At 52.0% G+C, this 14066-nt stretch overlaps 1 protein-coding gene across 1 annotated transcript in view; it reads right to left on the reverse strand.

Annotated features, from left to right (window-relative positions):
- Positions 1-447: 447 nt before the first annotated feature.
- The window catches only part of PADI3 (peptidyl arginine deiminase 3), a 38315-nt gene continuing 24696 nt past the window's right edge, over positions 448-14066 (reverse strand). Inside the window, exons 10-16 of the mRNA XM_054496571.1 lie at positions 13879-13986; positions 12533-12684; positions 10649-10793; positions 10436-10538; positions 6884-6963; positions 3878-4003; positions 448-1834 (exon numbers count right to left, since the gene is read on the reverse strand). Coding sequence (XP_054352546.1) covers positions 1601-1834; positions 3878-4003; positions 6884-6963; positions 10436-10538; positions 10649-10793; positions 12533-12684; positions 13879-13986 — 948 coding nt within the window. The 3' untranslated portion in view covers positions 448-1600. The remainder of the gene's footprint in view (positions 1835-3877; positions 4004-6883; positions 6964-10435; positions 10539-10648; positions 10794-12532; positions 12685-13878; positions 13987-14066) is intronic.

The following is a 14066-nucleotide window of genomic DNA, read 5'->3' on the forward strand; positions in this document are numbered from 1 at the left end:
GAGGGAGAATAAGGTGGCTGGGAGGGTGGAGGGCAGAGGGACAGTGCCCAAGTACTCTGAAGTAAGGCTTCCTGCAGCCTCTTGCAGGCGGAAGGAGGATGCTGCTAAGGACACGCAAAAGGCCTCCACATGCTCCCCATTGCCCCTCCTTCCACAGTGCAACCTCCGGCCACGGCCCTGTCCCTAGCCCTGCCATGTTCACTTGTCCTGGTAGCCTGGCATTTTACCCCCAGGCTTGCTTTTATGTGTCTATATCATCACAAGTGTCCATGGCAGCCCTAACCCATCCTCTGGCCAAGACAAGGCAATCTCAGTCTTGTCAAGATTTGGAATGTCAGCCCCAAATTCTTGGGGGTCAAGAAAGCAAATGCTTCAGCTGCAAGAAAGTCCTCTCTCTTTGCTGTCTCATTCTAAGTTCAAAGAAGGGTCAACATGAGAGCCAAGCCATTTGTGTTTCTGTTGATTTATTAGCCAGTGATGGAAACGCAGCTGGACCCATACAGAACACACGTGTAGCTGGCACACATCTCGAGAACCGCCCCCCACCCCCATCCCCTGAATTCAGTGGTTCATTCCCAGAGTTTTCCCGCTGTGAGCTGCCTTGGTGGATCCAGCCCCTTAGCCCCCTCTCCTGCAGCAGAGCAGGACGTGGAAACACTGACCAAAGGCCAACAGAGAGCCTGAGACCAACCCAGAGGAGAGGCAGGGGTCTCTCCTCCTGCAGAGAGAAGTCCCAGGGCCAATGAAGCATCCTTCTCCAGACACCTAATATTAACCCTCACAAGGTGGATCACCATAGTCAACCATGTGTATTATGGGAGCTACTTTTCACCCTTGTACCCAGTCTCCCCAATACCCAACAATCCCCCAGATACTTTCATCTCCAAGAAATTCCAGGAGGATTCTGGACAAAGCTGGATTTCTGCATGTCAGATGATGGGGAGTTTATAAGGCTAAAGGACAACTCTCATTGCTTCCACACGCATCTAGAAGCTCCTACTATGTGACAGCTCACGCTGGGTGAGGGTCAACATCTGGGCAGGAGCTTGGCAGGGTGAAAGATGGTTCCGCCCTGATCTAAGTGGATCCACGGCTCCCTTTTTATGGGGGAGGCTTTAGGAAGAATCTCTCCTGCCTGTCCTGTGTGGAGTGGTCTGGTTTTAGGGTTGTTCCTCTGCAGAGAGGAAGCAATTGGACCAAAGCAGAATCATGGGTCCTTCCTCTGTTAGGATGCACAGGACAAGATGGCTGATGAGATACGTGGATGTTCCTAGACCCCAATGTGGATTTGTCCCCAAATGGATGATTTCAGAGTGAGAAGGGGACATCTCCATGGGTTGTGTTGAGACACAGGAGAGGCTATAAGAAATGAGGTCCTTCTTTTTGGGGGGCCAAGAAGATTCAAGTCTGAGAACCACATGGGTTGCAGGTGAGGCATGGACACTTCCAGGGAAAAGGCTTCTGAGAGGGACGGTCACCCTCAGTGTTCCATCTGGAGCCTTGAGGTCTCTTGGTGCTTATCGTTCAGGGGCCTGTCTCTGTCTCCACCACGTGGGCCAATGCCCGCCCCAGGGGGACAGGATGGTGGGTGGGAGCTGTCTCAGGGCACCATGTTCCACCACTTGAAAGAGAAGGGCTTTCTGCGCACATTGGTGCCACAGTGCACCTCCCCATGCAGCATGTGGTATGGAGTGAAGTCATCAATGAAGGTGCAGTGGAGGCCCAGCGGCTCCAGCAGGGACCGCACCTTCTCCTCCAGGCAGCAGCGGCCGTTGATGATGGGCCCAAAGGGCTTGGGGATGCCCAGGTGCTTCCCCAGCACCAGCATGTTCACCTGCAGTCCAAAGGGGAGGCAGCACTTCATCACTGGGCTCCCACCCCACACCTCTACTCTACCTGCAGGACCTAGGTTTGTGTTTTAGGCAGCCTTGTCAATAGCTACTCACCCTTTCCTGTGCAATGAGAGGGTAACTGGCTAAAGGGGCTGGGAAGAACCTGTTAGCCAGGTGCCTTTGGGAGCATCTACAGAACTCACTCTGGCAACGTTCTCTGGAAACTGCCCTAATGTGAATTTGGAATTGTGGTTTGTGGCAGCTGCCATGTTTGTGCTACAGAAGCCCAACCTTCTAGGCCATAACTGATTGGGCCAGAGAGGACAGCTGGTCCAAGATGGACCAATCAGAGTCCCTCTCCCAGGAATTTGAAACTGACAATGGGAGCGTCTAGTTGGTCTCTGCCCGTGTCAGTGTCTCTGTGCATGGCCATACTCATCTTTGTCCCCAGGAAGAGAGAAGCAAAGGAAGCCAAGCTGGAAGAAGAGGGAGAGGAAGTAGGAGGTGGAGAGGGTGAGAGAAAGAGAGAGAATGAATGATGTAGACCCAGAAACAGAGAGGGTTCCAGTCTCTGCTGCAGCTATCCTGCCCTCAGGTTTCTGATGTCCTTATATTAAGACTCCCTCTGGCTGAAGCTGGCTTGAGTAGGACTCTGTCTCTTGTGGACACAAGAACCTGAATCATTGCACAAACTTCTTGGGGCACACATATAATTACAACATAGCCTCGAACAGGAAGGAAGGGGAGTGAAAAGAGGCTTTGCAAGCGGAGGGCAAAATGTTGCCTGAAAAGAGGAAGGAAAAAGGGGGGCATGAAGCAATGGTGGTGTGGACAGGTTCCCCACAAGGCTCTGACAATGGGCAAATTGAGTTCTTTTAGGAGATGAGGTGGGGAGGAGTGGAGAGGGGAGCTGGGTGACCTGTAGCAGTGCTACTCAAACTGTGTTCCTCTAAAAGGCAGCATCAGCACCACCTGGGCACTTGTTAGCGGGGCAGCAGTGCCTTGGGCCCTGCCTTAGACCTGCTGAATCAGGACCACCGGGGTGGGGGCCCCACCTGTCCAGGTGTTTCAAATGCAAGCTCAAGATTTAGAAGCAGGCCGGGCACGGTGGCTCCCGCCTGTAATCCTAGCACTTTGGGAGGCCGAGGTGGGTGGATCACTGGATGTCAGGAGTTCAACACCAGCCTGGCCAACATGGCGAAACTCCGTCTCTATTAAAAATACAGAAATTAGTCGGGCGTGGTGGTGCATGCCTGTAATCCCAGCTACTCAGGAGGCTGAGGCAGGAGAATCGCTTGAACCCTGGAGGCGGAGGTTGCAGTGAGCGAGATTGCGCCACTGCACTCCAGCCTGGGCAACAGAGTGAGACTCCGTCTCAAAAAAAAAAAAAAAAAAAAAAAAAAAAAAGATTTAGAAGCATCAGAGGCAAAGCCCTCAAGGCTCAGTCAAAAGCCACTTCTTCCATGAAGACTTCCTGGATCTCCAGTTCTACCTCTTAGGCTGGAAGTGCTTTGTCTCACCTCCAAACTGCCAAATCGCCTTATCCTACAAAATAGATCACTGGGACATGTCTTCAGAGAGGGGAAGAGTTTCCCTCTCAACAGATTAGACTGAAAGTCCCTTGAGAGCAGGGGGCATTCTTAATCATCTCTGCATCTGCCACAGGACACCCTAAATACATGTGGGATGGATGAAGGGCCACAAGCTGGGAGGAAGAGAGCATAATGAACATCCTGGTTCCTAGCTGATGTCATTTGCTTTGCACACGTGACCTCATGCAATCATTCATTCACTCCACAAATGTCAAGTGGACCCCTTCCCTGATGTCCCTTGGGCCAGAGCTTGGCCAGCAAGCATTCCACAGAGACCATGGTGGTCAGCCAGCTAGAAGCCCTTCTGAGGTGCACCATAGGACCCCTGATTCTCCCTGCCACCCCCACTGGCCACCACAGTCCTAAATATGACTGTGACCAAACATTTTTCCTCTCTCGAGCTTAGAGGTTTGCAGCCTGATTTGACAAAGGAGTCATGGGTGGTGGCCTCACCAAGTCAGGGAAGAAGGCCATTGCTTTTCTCCTCTCGGTCTTGAAGAGCTGTGGGATGTCAATGATGTCACACTCTGCCAGGCCCAGCTCCCGCTTCAGTACCTCACGGTTCCAGTCGATGCAGCTCTTGGGGCAGGGGAGGGACAGAGTTGGGGACACCTTGCCAGTGTGTTTTGGGGGCACCCAAGGCATCATGTCTGGTTGAGGAGAGGCAGGATACCCAAGTGCCCATAGGCCAATTGTCCACACAGACCTTATCTTCATGCCCCTTTGTCAAAATATACCTATCCCGTGTCCACCCCCTCACAGTCCTACCCCATAAGTAAGGTTAAAAATGAGTGTTTTAGAGTGCTCCGTCCTTGACCCTCTTCTTCAAATCCCTCATGCCTTAGAGGATCTCATTCTGTCTCATGGTTTTTGTTGTTGTTGTTGTTGTGTTTATTTTGAGATGGAGTCTTGCTCTGTCTCCCAGGCTGGAGTGCAGTGGTGTGATCTTGGCTCACTGCAACCTCTGCCTCCAGGGTTCAAGCGATTCTCCTGCCTCAGACTCCCAAGTAGCTGGGATTACAGGTGCCCACCATAACACACCCAGCTAATTTTTGTATTTTTAGTAGAGACGGGGTTTCACCACATTGGCCAGGTTGGTCTCCAACTCCTGACCTCAGGTGATCTGCCCACCTCAGCCTCCTAAAGTGCTAGGATTACAGGCATGTGCCACAGCTCCCGGCCTGTCTCATGGTTTAAAACCTCTCTACACAGTGACAGTTCCCAAATGTGCATCTCCCAATCTCTTTGTTTGTTTTTTAAGACAGCGTCTCACTCTGTCACCCAGGCTGGAGTGCAGTGGTGCAATCTTGGCTCACTGCAACCTTTGCCTCCTTGGCTCAAGTGATTCTCCTGCCTCAGCCTCCTGAGTAGCTGGGATTACAGGCACCCAGCACCACGCCCGGCTAATCCCAACCTCTTTGTAAAGCCCATCTCTTTCCTAAACTCAGACATGTGAGCGTAGCTGCCTACTTAGCATCTTCACCTGGGTGTCTAACAGGCTCATCAAACACGATGCGTCCAAAGAGAAACGCTTAATTTCTACCCCACTACCCTGCTCTTCCCCCAGGGTTCTTCAGCTTAGTACATGTCACCGCTGTTCACCCAGCTGTTAGGGCCACAAGGCTTGCTATTATTCTTGATGTCTCCTGTCCCCTCCTCCATATCCAATCCATCAGCAAGTCCTGTGGGCACTACCTTTGCCATCTGTTCCCAATCTGCCCCCTTCCCACCTGGTCTGAAGGCCACCCACTCCAGCCTGGTGGACTGCGATGGCTTCCTATGGGGTCTCTGCCCTTGCCCCATGTGGCAGCCATGATAACTCCTCTTGGACACCTCCAACCTGGGAGTGTAACTGACCAAGGGTGCTTGCTGCCCGGCTCTGAAGCCCTTCCTGGGTTTGAGGTCACACCTCTCACCGGCTGCTCCTAGCCAATGGCTGAGGGTGACGGTGCACTCAGGCAGACCCATTTCTGAGAGACGAGGGACTCCTCTAGTGACCGACTGTGGCTAGTAGGATCCCCCATGGCTTTGCTGAAAGTTCCCCAGGCTGTATACAGTACAGGGTGCGTGCACCCCACCTTCCTTCTCTCTTTCACTCAGGTTCTCGCAGTCTTCTCTGGCTCCCGCTCTATTTCCTCACACAGGCATTTTCACTAATAAAACCCTGACATGTTTAACCCCATCTTGACATTCTTGGAGGATTTTGACTCATGCGGTCCCTGTGTGGGAAATTCTGTTTGCCCTTCGGGAACACTGTACACCCATCTCTGCTCTGTGCACAGGTAGGCTGATCCCTAGGAATCAAAGACTCCAGTGCCCTCTGGCTCCTGATTGGGCTCAGCCAATGGGGGCAAAGAAGGAGGAGAATACAGCTGAGGTGTTTGTCCCTGCAGCTCCCTCCCTCCAGGTCACTGTGGGTTGACTGTCATATCTCCTGTCTCGCAGCCTCTTATCCTGGTGGCCTCTCCAGGTTCCAGGAACAGTTCCCTTCCCTCATTCCTTCAGGTGTAGGGGTGGTAACACTTCCCGCTCATCCTAGCCTGGGATACTGCACAGTCCCTTGCTAGTTTCCTTGAGCCTGCCTGTACCTTTGTAAATATCCCCTTTATCAACCTCTTCTGCAGTTATCCAGCTCCAGGTGCCGTGTGTTTCCTGCTGGAATCTACTGTCACCCCTTACCTCCACAGAATATTAATATGTTTTCAACACAGCAACAGAGAGATTTTTTTTTTCTGAGATGGAGTCTTGCTCTGTCGCCCAGGCTGGAGTGCAGTGGTGCAATCTTGGCTCACTGCAGCCTCTGCCTCCCAGGTTCAAGCAATTCTCCTGCCTTAACCTCCCGAGTAGCTAGGATCACAGGCGCATGCCACCACACCCGACTAATTTTTGTAGTTTTAGTAAAGAAGGGGTTTCGCCATGTTGGTCAGGCTGGTCTCGAACTGGCTGGTCTTGAACTCCTGACCTTGTGATTCACCTGCCTCGGCCTCCCGAAGTGCTGAGATTACAGGCATGAGCCACCGTGCCTGGCCAAGAGATCTTTTAAAGCATAAGTCGGACTGGCCTCTCCTCTGCTCAAATCCCCTAGTGGCCTCGAATCTCACTCAGAGTCATAGCCAAAGTTCTAGCGATGCCCTACGAGGACTCACGTGATGTGACCTGGCCTCTTCTTGCTCCTCATCAGCCTCCTGGCTTGTCCTAAAATTCCAGGCCTGTTCATTCCATCTCAGGGCCATTTCCTGTGCTGTCCGCTCTGCCTGAAAGGCCTGTCTTCCTCCCATGCACATGCCTCGCTCCCCTCACTTCTCCTGGGTCAAAGCAGGGTGTTGGGGCCCCTCTGTCTGGGCCTGTTCTAACCTGAGCTTTCATGAACGGTGAGCCTCAGATGTCTGTATCCCATCCTTGCCTCCAGCCCCGCCTACTCCCAAATCACAGCCCACAGGTACACCACAGCCCTTGTACCTGCACAAACTTATTGTAGTTGATGAGGTCTTTATTGGAGAGCGCCTGGTTGATGGAGATGGTCTGGACCTGCTCATCATCTGTGAAGGAGAGAGATGAAAGGGAAGGACAGGGACAGCACCAACATGAGGACCACCTGCTTAGGGAAGCAGACAGGCAGGAGCCAAGTTCACAGCTACTGGTCTTGCCGAGTCAGCAGCCTCTGACTTTCCCGGGCCTTGGGTGGGTACCACCTGTCTGAGCTTGCCTTGGCCACTGTGCACATCTTGGGGTATAAGGAGTGGGAGGGTCTGGTTGCCATAGTGGAATGAACTTAGACCTTTATTTGAGTTCACTGGAAGTGGTAATGCCTTTCACTGGAAATTTACAACTGCCTGAGGGCACTGGATGAGGAATCCTCTTGCTTTGGCTTAGCGGGGAGCTGGGTCAGTTGCTGCCCACCTACCCACCATCAGTCAGGTTTTATAGGTTCACTGAGCAGCGAACCAGCCAGTCCTGGGATTCGGACACCATCCAGCCCCAATCCTGCCCTTCAGGAGGTGACTGCATGAAATGGGGACCTCCCAGGGGTCCAGATTTTCTCAGCCTGATGGTGTGCCCACGCAGATGAGACTGGACAGGGAAGGGGAGGCTAGAGTCAATGGCACACAATCCTCATGGCTGCCACTTAGTAAGCACTTACCATGAGCAGGCCCCAAGGGGAGTGCCCAGGTTCAGCATCTCATTTAACCCTCACGGTGACCCCCACAAGGTATGCATTATGATCCCCACTTTACAGATGAGAAAACTGAGGCTTAGAGAGGTCAGAAGACTTGCCCAAGGTCACACAGGTAGGATATGTGGGGGCTTGTGATTCAAACCCAAGCCCAGGACTCACATAGGGCCTCAAGCCTTGACCAAGGGAAAGGAGAGGGCTCCCCTGACCCATCTGCAGGTCCAACACCCGCTTCACCCCAGTTTAAGGCAGGCAGCTGGGGTCCAGTCCCAGCTCCACTGCAATCTTGCTGAGGCCTCTGGGCCAGTGATGTCCCCTCTCTGAGCCTCACATTCTTGGGAATAAAGGTGGGTGAGAGTCATCCCACAGGCTCTTGTGAGATCAAATGAGATAACACGTGTGATGCACACAGCGTGAGGCCTGGCGCACTGAGGTGCCTAATAAGTGCTCTGGCCTCTGTGTCTGTGTAATTAATCGCCACAGTCACTGCCTGAGTGTCAGCCCTTGAGGGTGGGGTGGCTGCTTGTGACCTGCCATCTGTGAATTCTCCCACACTCCCTCCCAGCTGGGCAGGTTGGAATAACTCTGCTCAACCCATTCCTGGGTCTTGCTCACCATAAACATGGTTCTCTCAGGAAAGATGAAGGTGGCATTTCTCCCTGCCTGGTACCTAATTTGGATTTAAGGATTTCTAAGACTTACTCTAGGTTCACCGGAGTCTAGTCAGGGTCCCTTTGGGAGCAACAGGGTCAAGAAAGACTATTTCTCTTCCATTTTATTGCTAGGGCTCCAGGGTTGTGTTGGAAGAAGTTAACGCTAGCAAACAGAGAGCAAGGGGACTTTGGAAGTTATTAAACTTGGGGGCGTCTAAATTCTACAGGAGCTTTTTTTCTCTCTGAGCTGTGTTTGGTCCAGGATGCTATCTGCCTTCCCTGAGGCCATGGGACCAAGAAAATCTATGATCCTGTGTGCCAAAGGGTCTTTGCTCTGTGACCTCTGGGGTCACCGAGAAAGGGAGGATCCTCTGGGATTCATGCAGTCTCGGTGGGGCTGGAAAGGGAGTGAATTTGAGAACCCTTCCAGCAAGCTTGCCAGATGACTCCAGTCCAGCCAGCTCTCTCTCTCAAAATTCCTCCAGTACAAAAAAAACCCACAAAAAACAAAACAAAACAAAAAAAAGTGGGCCCTGGCCAGACACAGTGGTTCACACCTGTAATCCCGCACTTTGGGAGGCCAAGACAGACAGATCACTTGAGCTCAGGAGTTCAAGACCAGCCTGGGCAACATGGTGAGACTCCATCTCTACAAAAAATACAAAAAATTAGCCAGGCGTGGTGGTGCATGCCTGTGGTCCCAGCTACTTGCAAGGCTGCGGTGGGAGACTCGCTTAAGTCTGGGAGGTTGAGGCTGCAGTGAGCTGAGATCATGTCACTGCACTCCAGCCTGGCTGATAGACCCTGTCTCAAAAAAAGAAAAAAAGAAAATGCTAGCTCCTTGTTTAAAGAGCAGAGAAAAGAGTACCATTAAAGGTGCTACAGTATAAAGTTGTTTCTTTCTCCCCGAGTCTCTCTCCTGACTTGTCAGGATGGTTTTTATTTGCTATTTCACATTGCACTTTGCCGGGGACTTGAATGGGGCTGGACAGACCCTTGCTGGTGTCAGGGCCCAGCCTGTGGGCCTCACAGCGGAGGCCTAGCTCCCAGGGTGCTGTGCCTGGGCATGCCTCTGCTATGAGACCCACATGCTGTGCCCTGGAATGGGGCTGGCAGGTCCATCCTGGCATCTCTCCTTCCCACAGGCCTGCCACCCCAAGCCAAGGCAAATGGGCAACCTCCAGAGTATTGTGGCCTCTGGGTATGTGCTGGGTACCTGAGCAAGGCTGAGTGAGACACTTACACCTCTCAAGTTGCCCACCAAATGCCCTTGCAGGGCAGAGATGACTGATGCCATGAAGATGCTGAGTGGCACATGTGCCCAACCCCAACCCTCCCCATGCCCAGGCTCCTGCTGGGGGCAGAGTGCTGCAGCATCTCAGGACAGTCACAGAGATGGGGAGGCCTTGCACTGGGGCTCCAGGGAGCACAGGAATAGGCAGCAGAGAATCTGTGCCAGGGAGGCAGGGAGGCTGGGAGACAGGACTGTGCCTGAGCAGAGGCTCCAAGCCCCATAGATGCTCCATTGATCCATCAGACCTCACAAAACAGAATTAAGATTTCAGAGCAGCCAGGTGCGGTGGCTCACGCCTGTAATCCTTGCACTTTGAGAGGCCGAGGCGGGCTGATAACCTGAGGTCAGGAGTTTGAGACCAGCCTGACCAACATGGAGAAACCCCCGTCTCTACTAAAAACACAAAATTAGCCAGGCATGGTGGCGCATGCCTATAATCCCAGCTACTCAGGAGGCTGAGGCAGGAGAATCGCTTGAACTCAGGAGGCGGAGATTGCGGTGAGCACAGATCACGCCATTGCACTCCAGCCTGGGCAACAAGAGTGAAACTCCATCTCAAAAAGAAAACAAAAAAAGGGAGATTTCAGGATAGTGACTGCAGAACATTAAAGCTCCACGGCGTGACTGCACTGGTCACCTCCCTGGGAAGCCACTATGTCCCCGCTCAGTCCATGTCCACCTTCTATCACCCTGCTCCCCGCCTCAGCTCGGCTCCAGCCATGGGCAGTGGTATCTGGTGAAGCAAGGTGTGCAGGGGCAGGAGTGAGAAGCCCTCAATTTGGGGACACACCCCTGCTTTAAAACTTGCCCTCCCCCCTCAAGCCATAATGTGTCTTAATTTGGGTGAGAGGCAGGCAAGCCGCAAGGAGGGACACGGCACTGTTACCCACCAACAACCTCCTGGAACAGGAGGGCCCTCCCGTGGCCACACTTCTGCTTTTCCTGGAAGAGCTTGAAGCAGGCCCCAGGGCTGGCCAGGAGCATCCGGAAGCCCTGTGTGCAGAGAACAGATTCGGCTGAGCCTCCTGCCTTGGAGTGGCGCCCTGGAGCTCAGTTCTTGCCCCAGATGCCAGGGAAAGACATGTCACGCACGAAGTTCTTACCTTCCCATCAGGGGCAGGGACAAAGCTCAGAAACTCATCCACGTGGCCCACGGTCAACCAGTCCACAAAGAGCTCCACGGGGGGCTGCACCTTCTGGGCATGGAGGAAGTCCCGCACCACCTGGGTGACCCTGCGGCCACTTGACCTGGGACCCACGAGGTTAAAAAAAAGTTGCTTAACTAAAAAGACCCCATGCAGAAATAAAATGACAAGAGTTTAGCATTCCTGCAATATCTGATTTTTAAAAAACAAAAAACATGCATTACTTTTATAAACAAGAAAGGTAATAAATATGTATATTTCATTTTGTATACTTATTTATTTACTTATTTATTTTTGAGGTGGAATCTCACTCTGTCACTCAGGCTGGAGTGCAGTGGCGTGATCTTGTCTCATTGCAACTTCTGCCTCCCAGGTTCAAGGGATTCTCCTGCCTCAGCCTCCCAAGCAACTGGAATTATAGGTGTGCACCACCAGGCCAGGCTAATTTTTCTGTATTTTTACTAGAGATGGGGTTTCACCATGTTGGCCAGGCTGGTCTCGAACTCCTGACCTCAAGTGATCTGCCCGCCTCAGCCTCCCAAAGTGCTGGGATTACAGGGATGAGCCACCGTACCCAGCCAGATATGTATATTTTAGAATTCCACTCAGGGTGAGTTCTGCATGAGGCAGATTCAAGACAGGTCAGTCACACCAGGGCAATGACCTACCAGGTCCCACCATCCAGGAAAATCTTCAGAACCACCTTCACACCAGGTTCTTATTCTCCAAGAGACAGATTTCACCCCCATGTTCAATTTTTAGGAAAATGTATCTAAGGGCATGGTCCAGCTTCCTCTTTCAATGGGATTATGTATTTGAGGGCAGTAGTCCCTTCCAAAGCTTGACTCTGGATTCATTCATTATTTGATCCCAAATCTGTTCTAACAGCTTTGTTGCATTTGGTTAGCTCAATGTCTTGGTCTAGTCCACAGCAAGTAACCAATATGATAGGATTCCTTTTCCATCAGCACCCCTGTGTCACTACTGAACAACACATCATTTGTTAGTCTCTCTGTATGTTATTGTCATTTCACTTAGCATGTCTTGTACCTCACTTCTCTTGCTCTCAGGAAAAGATCTCATATTAGTCATTTACATGGTAGTATGAACAAGCTTTGACCTAAATGCATTTTCTCCCAGGACTGTTGGGAATGGAAACTTTTTCTCTGTTACTTTTTTTTTTTTTTTTTTGAGACGGAGTCTCGCTCTGTCGCCCAGGCTGGAGTGCAGTGGCATGATCTCAGCTCACTGCAAGCTCCACCTCCTGTGTTCACGCCATTCTCCTGCCTCAGCCTCCCGAGTAGCTGGGACTACAGGCGCCCGCTACCACGCCTGGCTAATTTTTTTTTTTTTTTTTTTTTAGTAGAGACGGAGTTTCACCGTGTTAGCCAGGATGGTCTCGATCTCCTGACCTCGTGATCCACCTGCCTTGGCCTCCCAAAGTGCTGGGATTACAGGCATGAACCACCATGCCCGGTCTTCTTCTGTTACTATTAATTGACTGTTACTAGTATCATGTATTTATTTTCAGAATTAGAAAACCCGAGTCTAGTTATAACTTTGCTTTCATGTGACTCACCCTCTCTGGGCCCACTTGTAAAATGAAAGTGTTGGACTGAATGATCTCTTAGGTCTCTGCTGTCTCTGGTTTCAGAGTCCCCGAGGTAAGTGTGGACTGTGTCTGGTGAACACCCACCAACCCCACCATATCCGGGAGTATAATTTCATCACTCCTTGCTTCTGGCTGTCTTCAAGGAGTGGAATGGCCCCTGCTCCACCATCATCACCACCCCCAACCCTCAGCCTCTACCCCAGGAACTCCATTCCCTGTCTCTCTCTCACCCAGGCAGGTTGCCCCCAATGAGGATCCTCCCCAGGGGGTACTCTTTCCCATTGGCCACCACTGGGGGGCTGACCTCCAGGTTCCCAAAGGAGTCCAGGCCACTCACAGACCTGTCGTGTGGTTCCCGAGTCACGTAACCAAAATCTGGACCCTGGAGAGGGAAACCAAGTCAGGCGGGGGTGGAGGGTACCAGGAAGAGCCTGAACCAACTTCCTGGGCTCTGAGCTCCTTCAAGACAGGGTGGGAAAGGCCATCCATTCTTCAGATGGAAATACAGAGTCATTGGCGGTGGGTGGGGGATCTGACCCAGCCAATATTTCATGCACGCATAGCAGGCAAAGTTGGGAAGTGCTCGGACTCTCTGGCCTGCTGCCTTATCACGGCAAGACAGCAGGGGGCGCGCTGGTTGCTCCTGCACGCCCCATCGGACATGGAGCCTGAGGCTATGGCCACCCCACCACCCCCCCCTTACCTACACAGCCTCCCTGCCAAGTTCAGCCCAAGGGCAAGTAGCAGCTCAAGTGGCCAGTTGTGGGAACCAAGAGGCTGCTGATGGCCCTCTGGGCCTCTGTCTTTGAATTCTAGAGAAGGGGAGACCTCCCCAGGGCTATCTCTCAGAAGCAACTTCAACAACATCAAGGGTCAGGAGAGAGCTCCTAGCATCTGTGTGATCAGTGAGGGGGCTGGAGGGGTCTCCTGTTCTTTACGGCACCAAGCAAGTCACTCTTGTTTTCTCAAGAGGTCCTGGTTAGCAACCATCACCTTCCCTGTTATCCTTTTTATTAAAATAATGATACCAGCTAACAGTGGTGTGCCACACACACTCCCTCCATGCAGGTACTGTGATGATGAGATGCTTCACAAACACCTGTGAGGCCAGGGCCAAAATGCCATTTTTACTGATGAGGAAACTGAGGCTCAGAGAGCGGTAGTAACTCACGCAACATCACACAGCATGTAAGTAATGGAGCAGGGTTGTTCTGACTCTAAAGCTTGTGTTCTGAACAGGTGCACCATTCTGCCTCCCCTATTTAGGGCTGCCAGATTTAGTAAATAAAACTACAGGATGCCCAATTAACTTTGAATTTTAGATAAACAGCAACTTTTTTTAGTATTAAGTATATCCCATGCAATATTTGGGACATACTTACACCAAAAAGTTAACCTGTTGCTTGTCTGAAATTCACATTTGACTGGGCATCTCCTGCATTTTATCTGGCAACCATACCCTCATCCCTAAAGAGCACGGTTCTCACTGCTGCCCTGTGTACCTCGCACCCCGGTGTGGCCCTTGGGGTAAGGCCTCTCAGCTCTCAGGGGTGGTCTGCGGCTGGGGACCACTCACCAGGATTCTTTTGTAAGGGAAATCCTGCAGCTCCCCATTCCTTGGGGAGTCAAAGACCACCGGGAGGGTCTTGTGTGGTGCCTGAACGTAGCCCAGCTCCATCTCATCCTGCAAGTAAGGAGAGGTGAGAGATGCACAGCTGTGACAGTCAACAGCTGCCCCTGCTGGCTCTGCTCTGAGCCCTGTGG

Source organism: Pongo pygmaeus, chromosome 1, assembly GCF_028885625.2.
Source record: "Pongo pygmaeus isolate AG05252 chromosome 1, NHGRI_mPonPyg2-v2.0_pri, whole genome shotgun sequence".
NCBI lineage: Eukaryota > Metazoa > Chordata > Mammalia > Primates > Hominidae > Pongo > Pongo pygmaeus.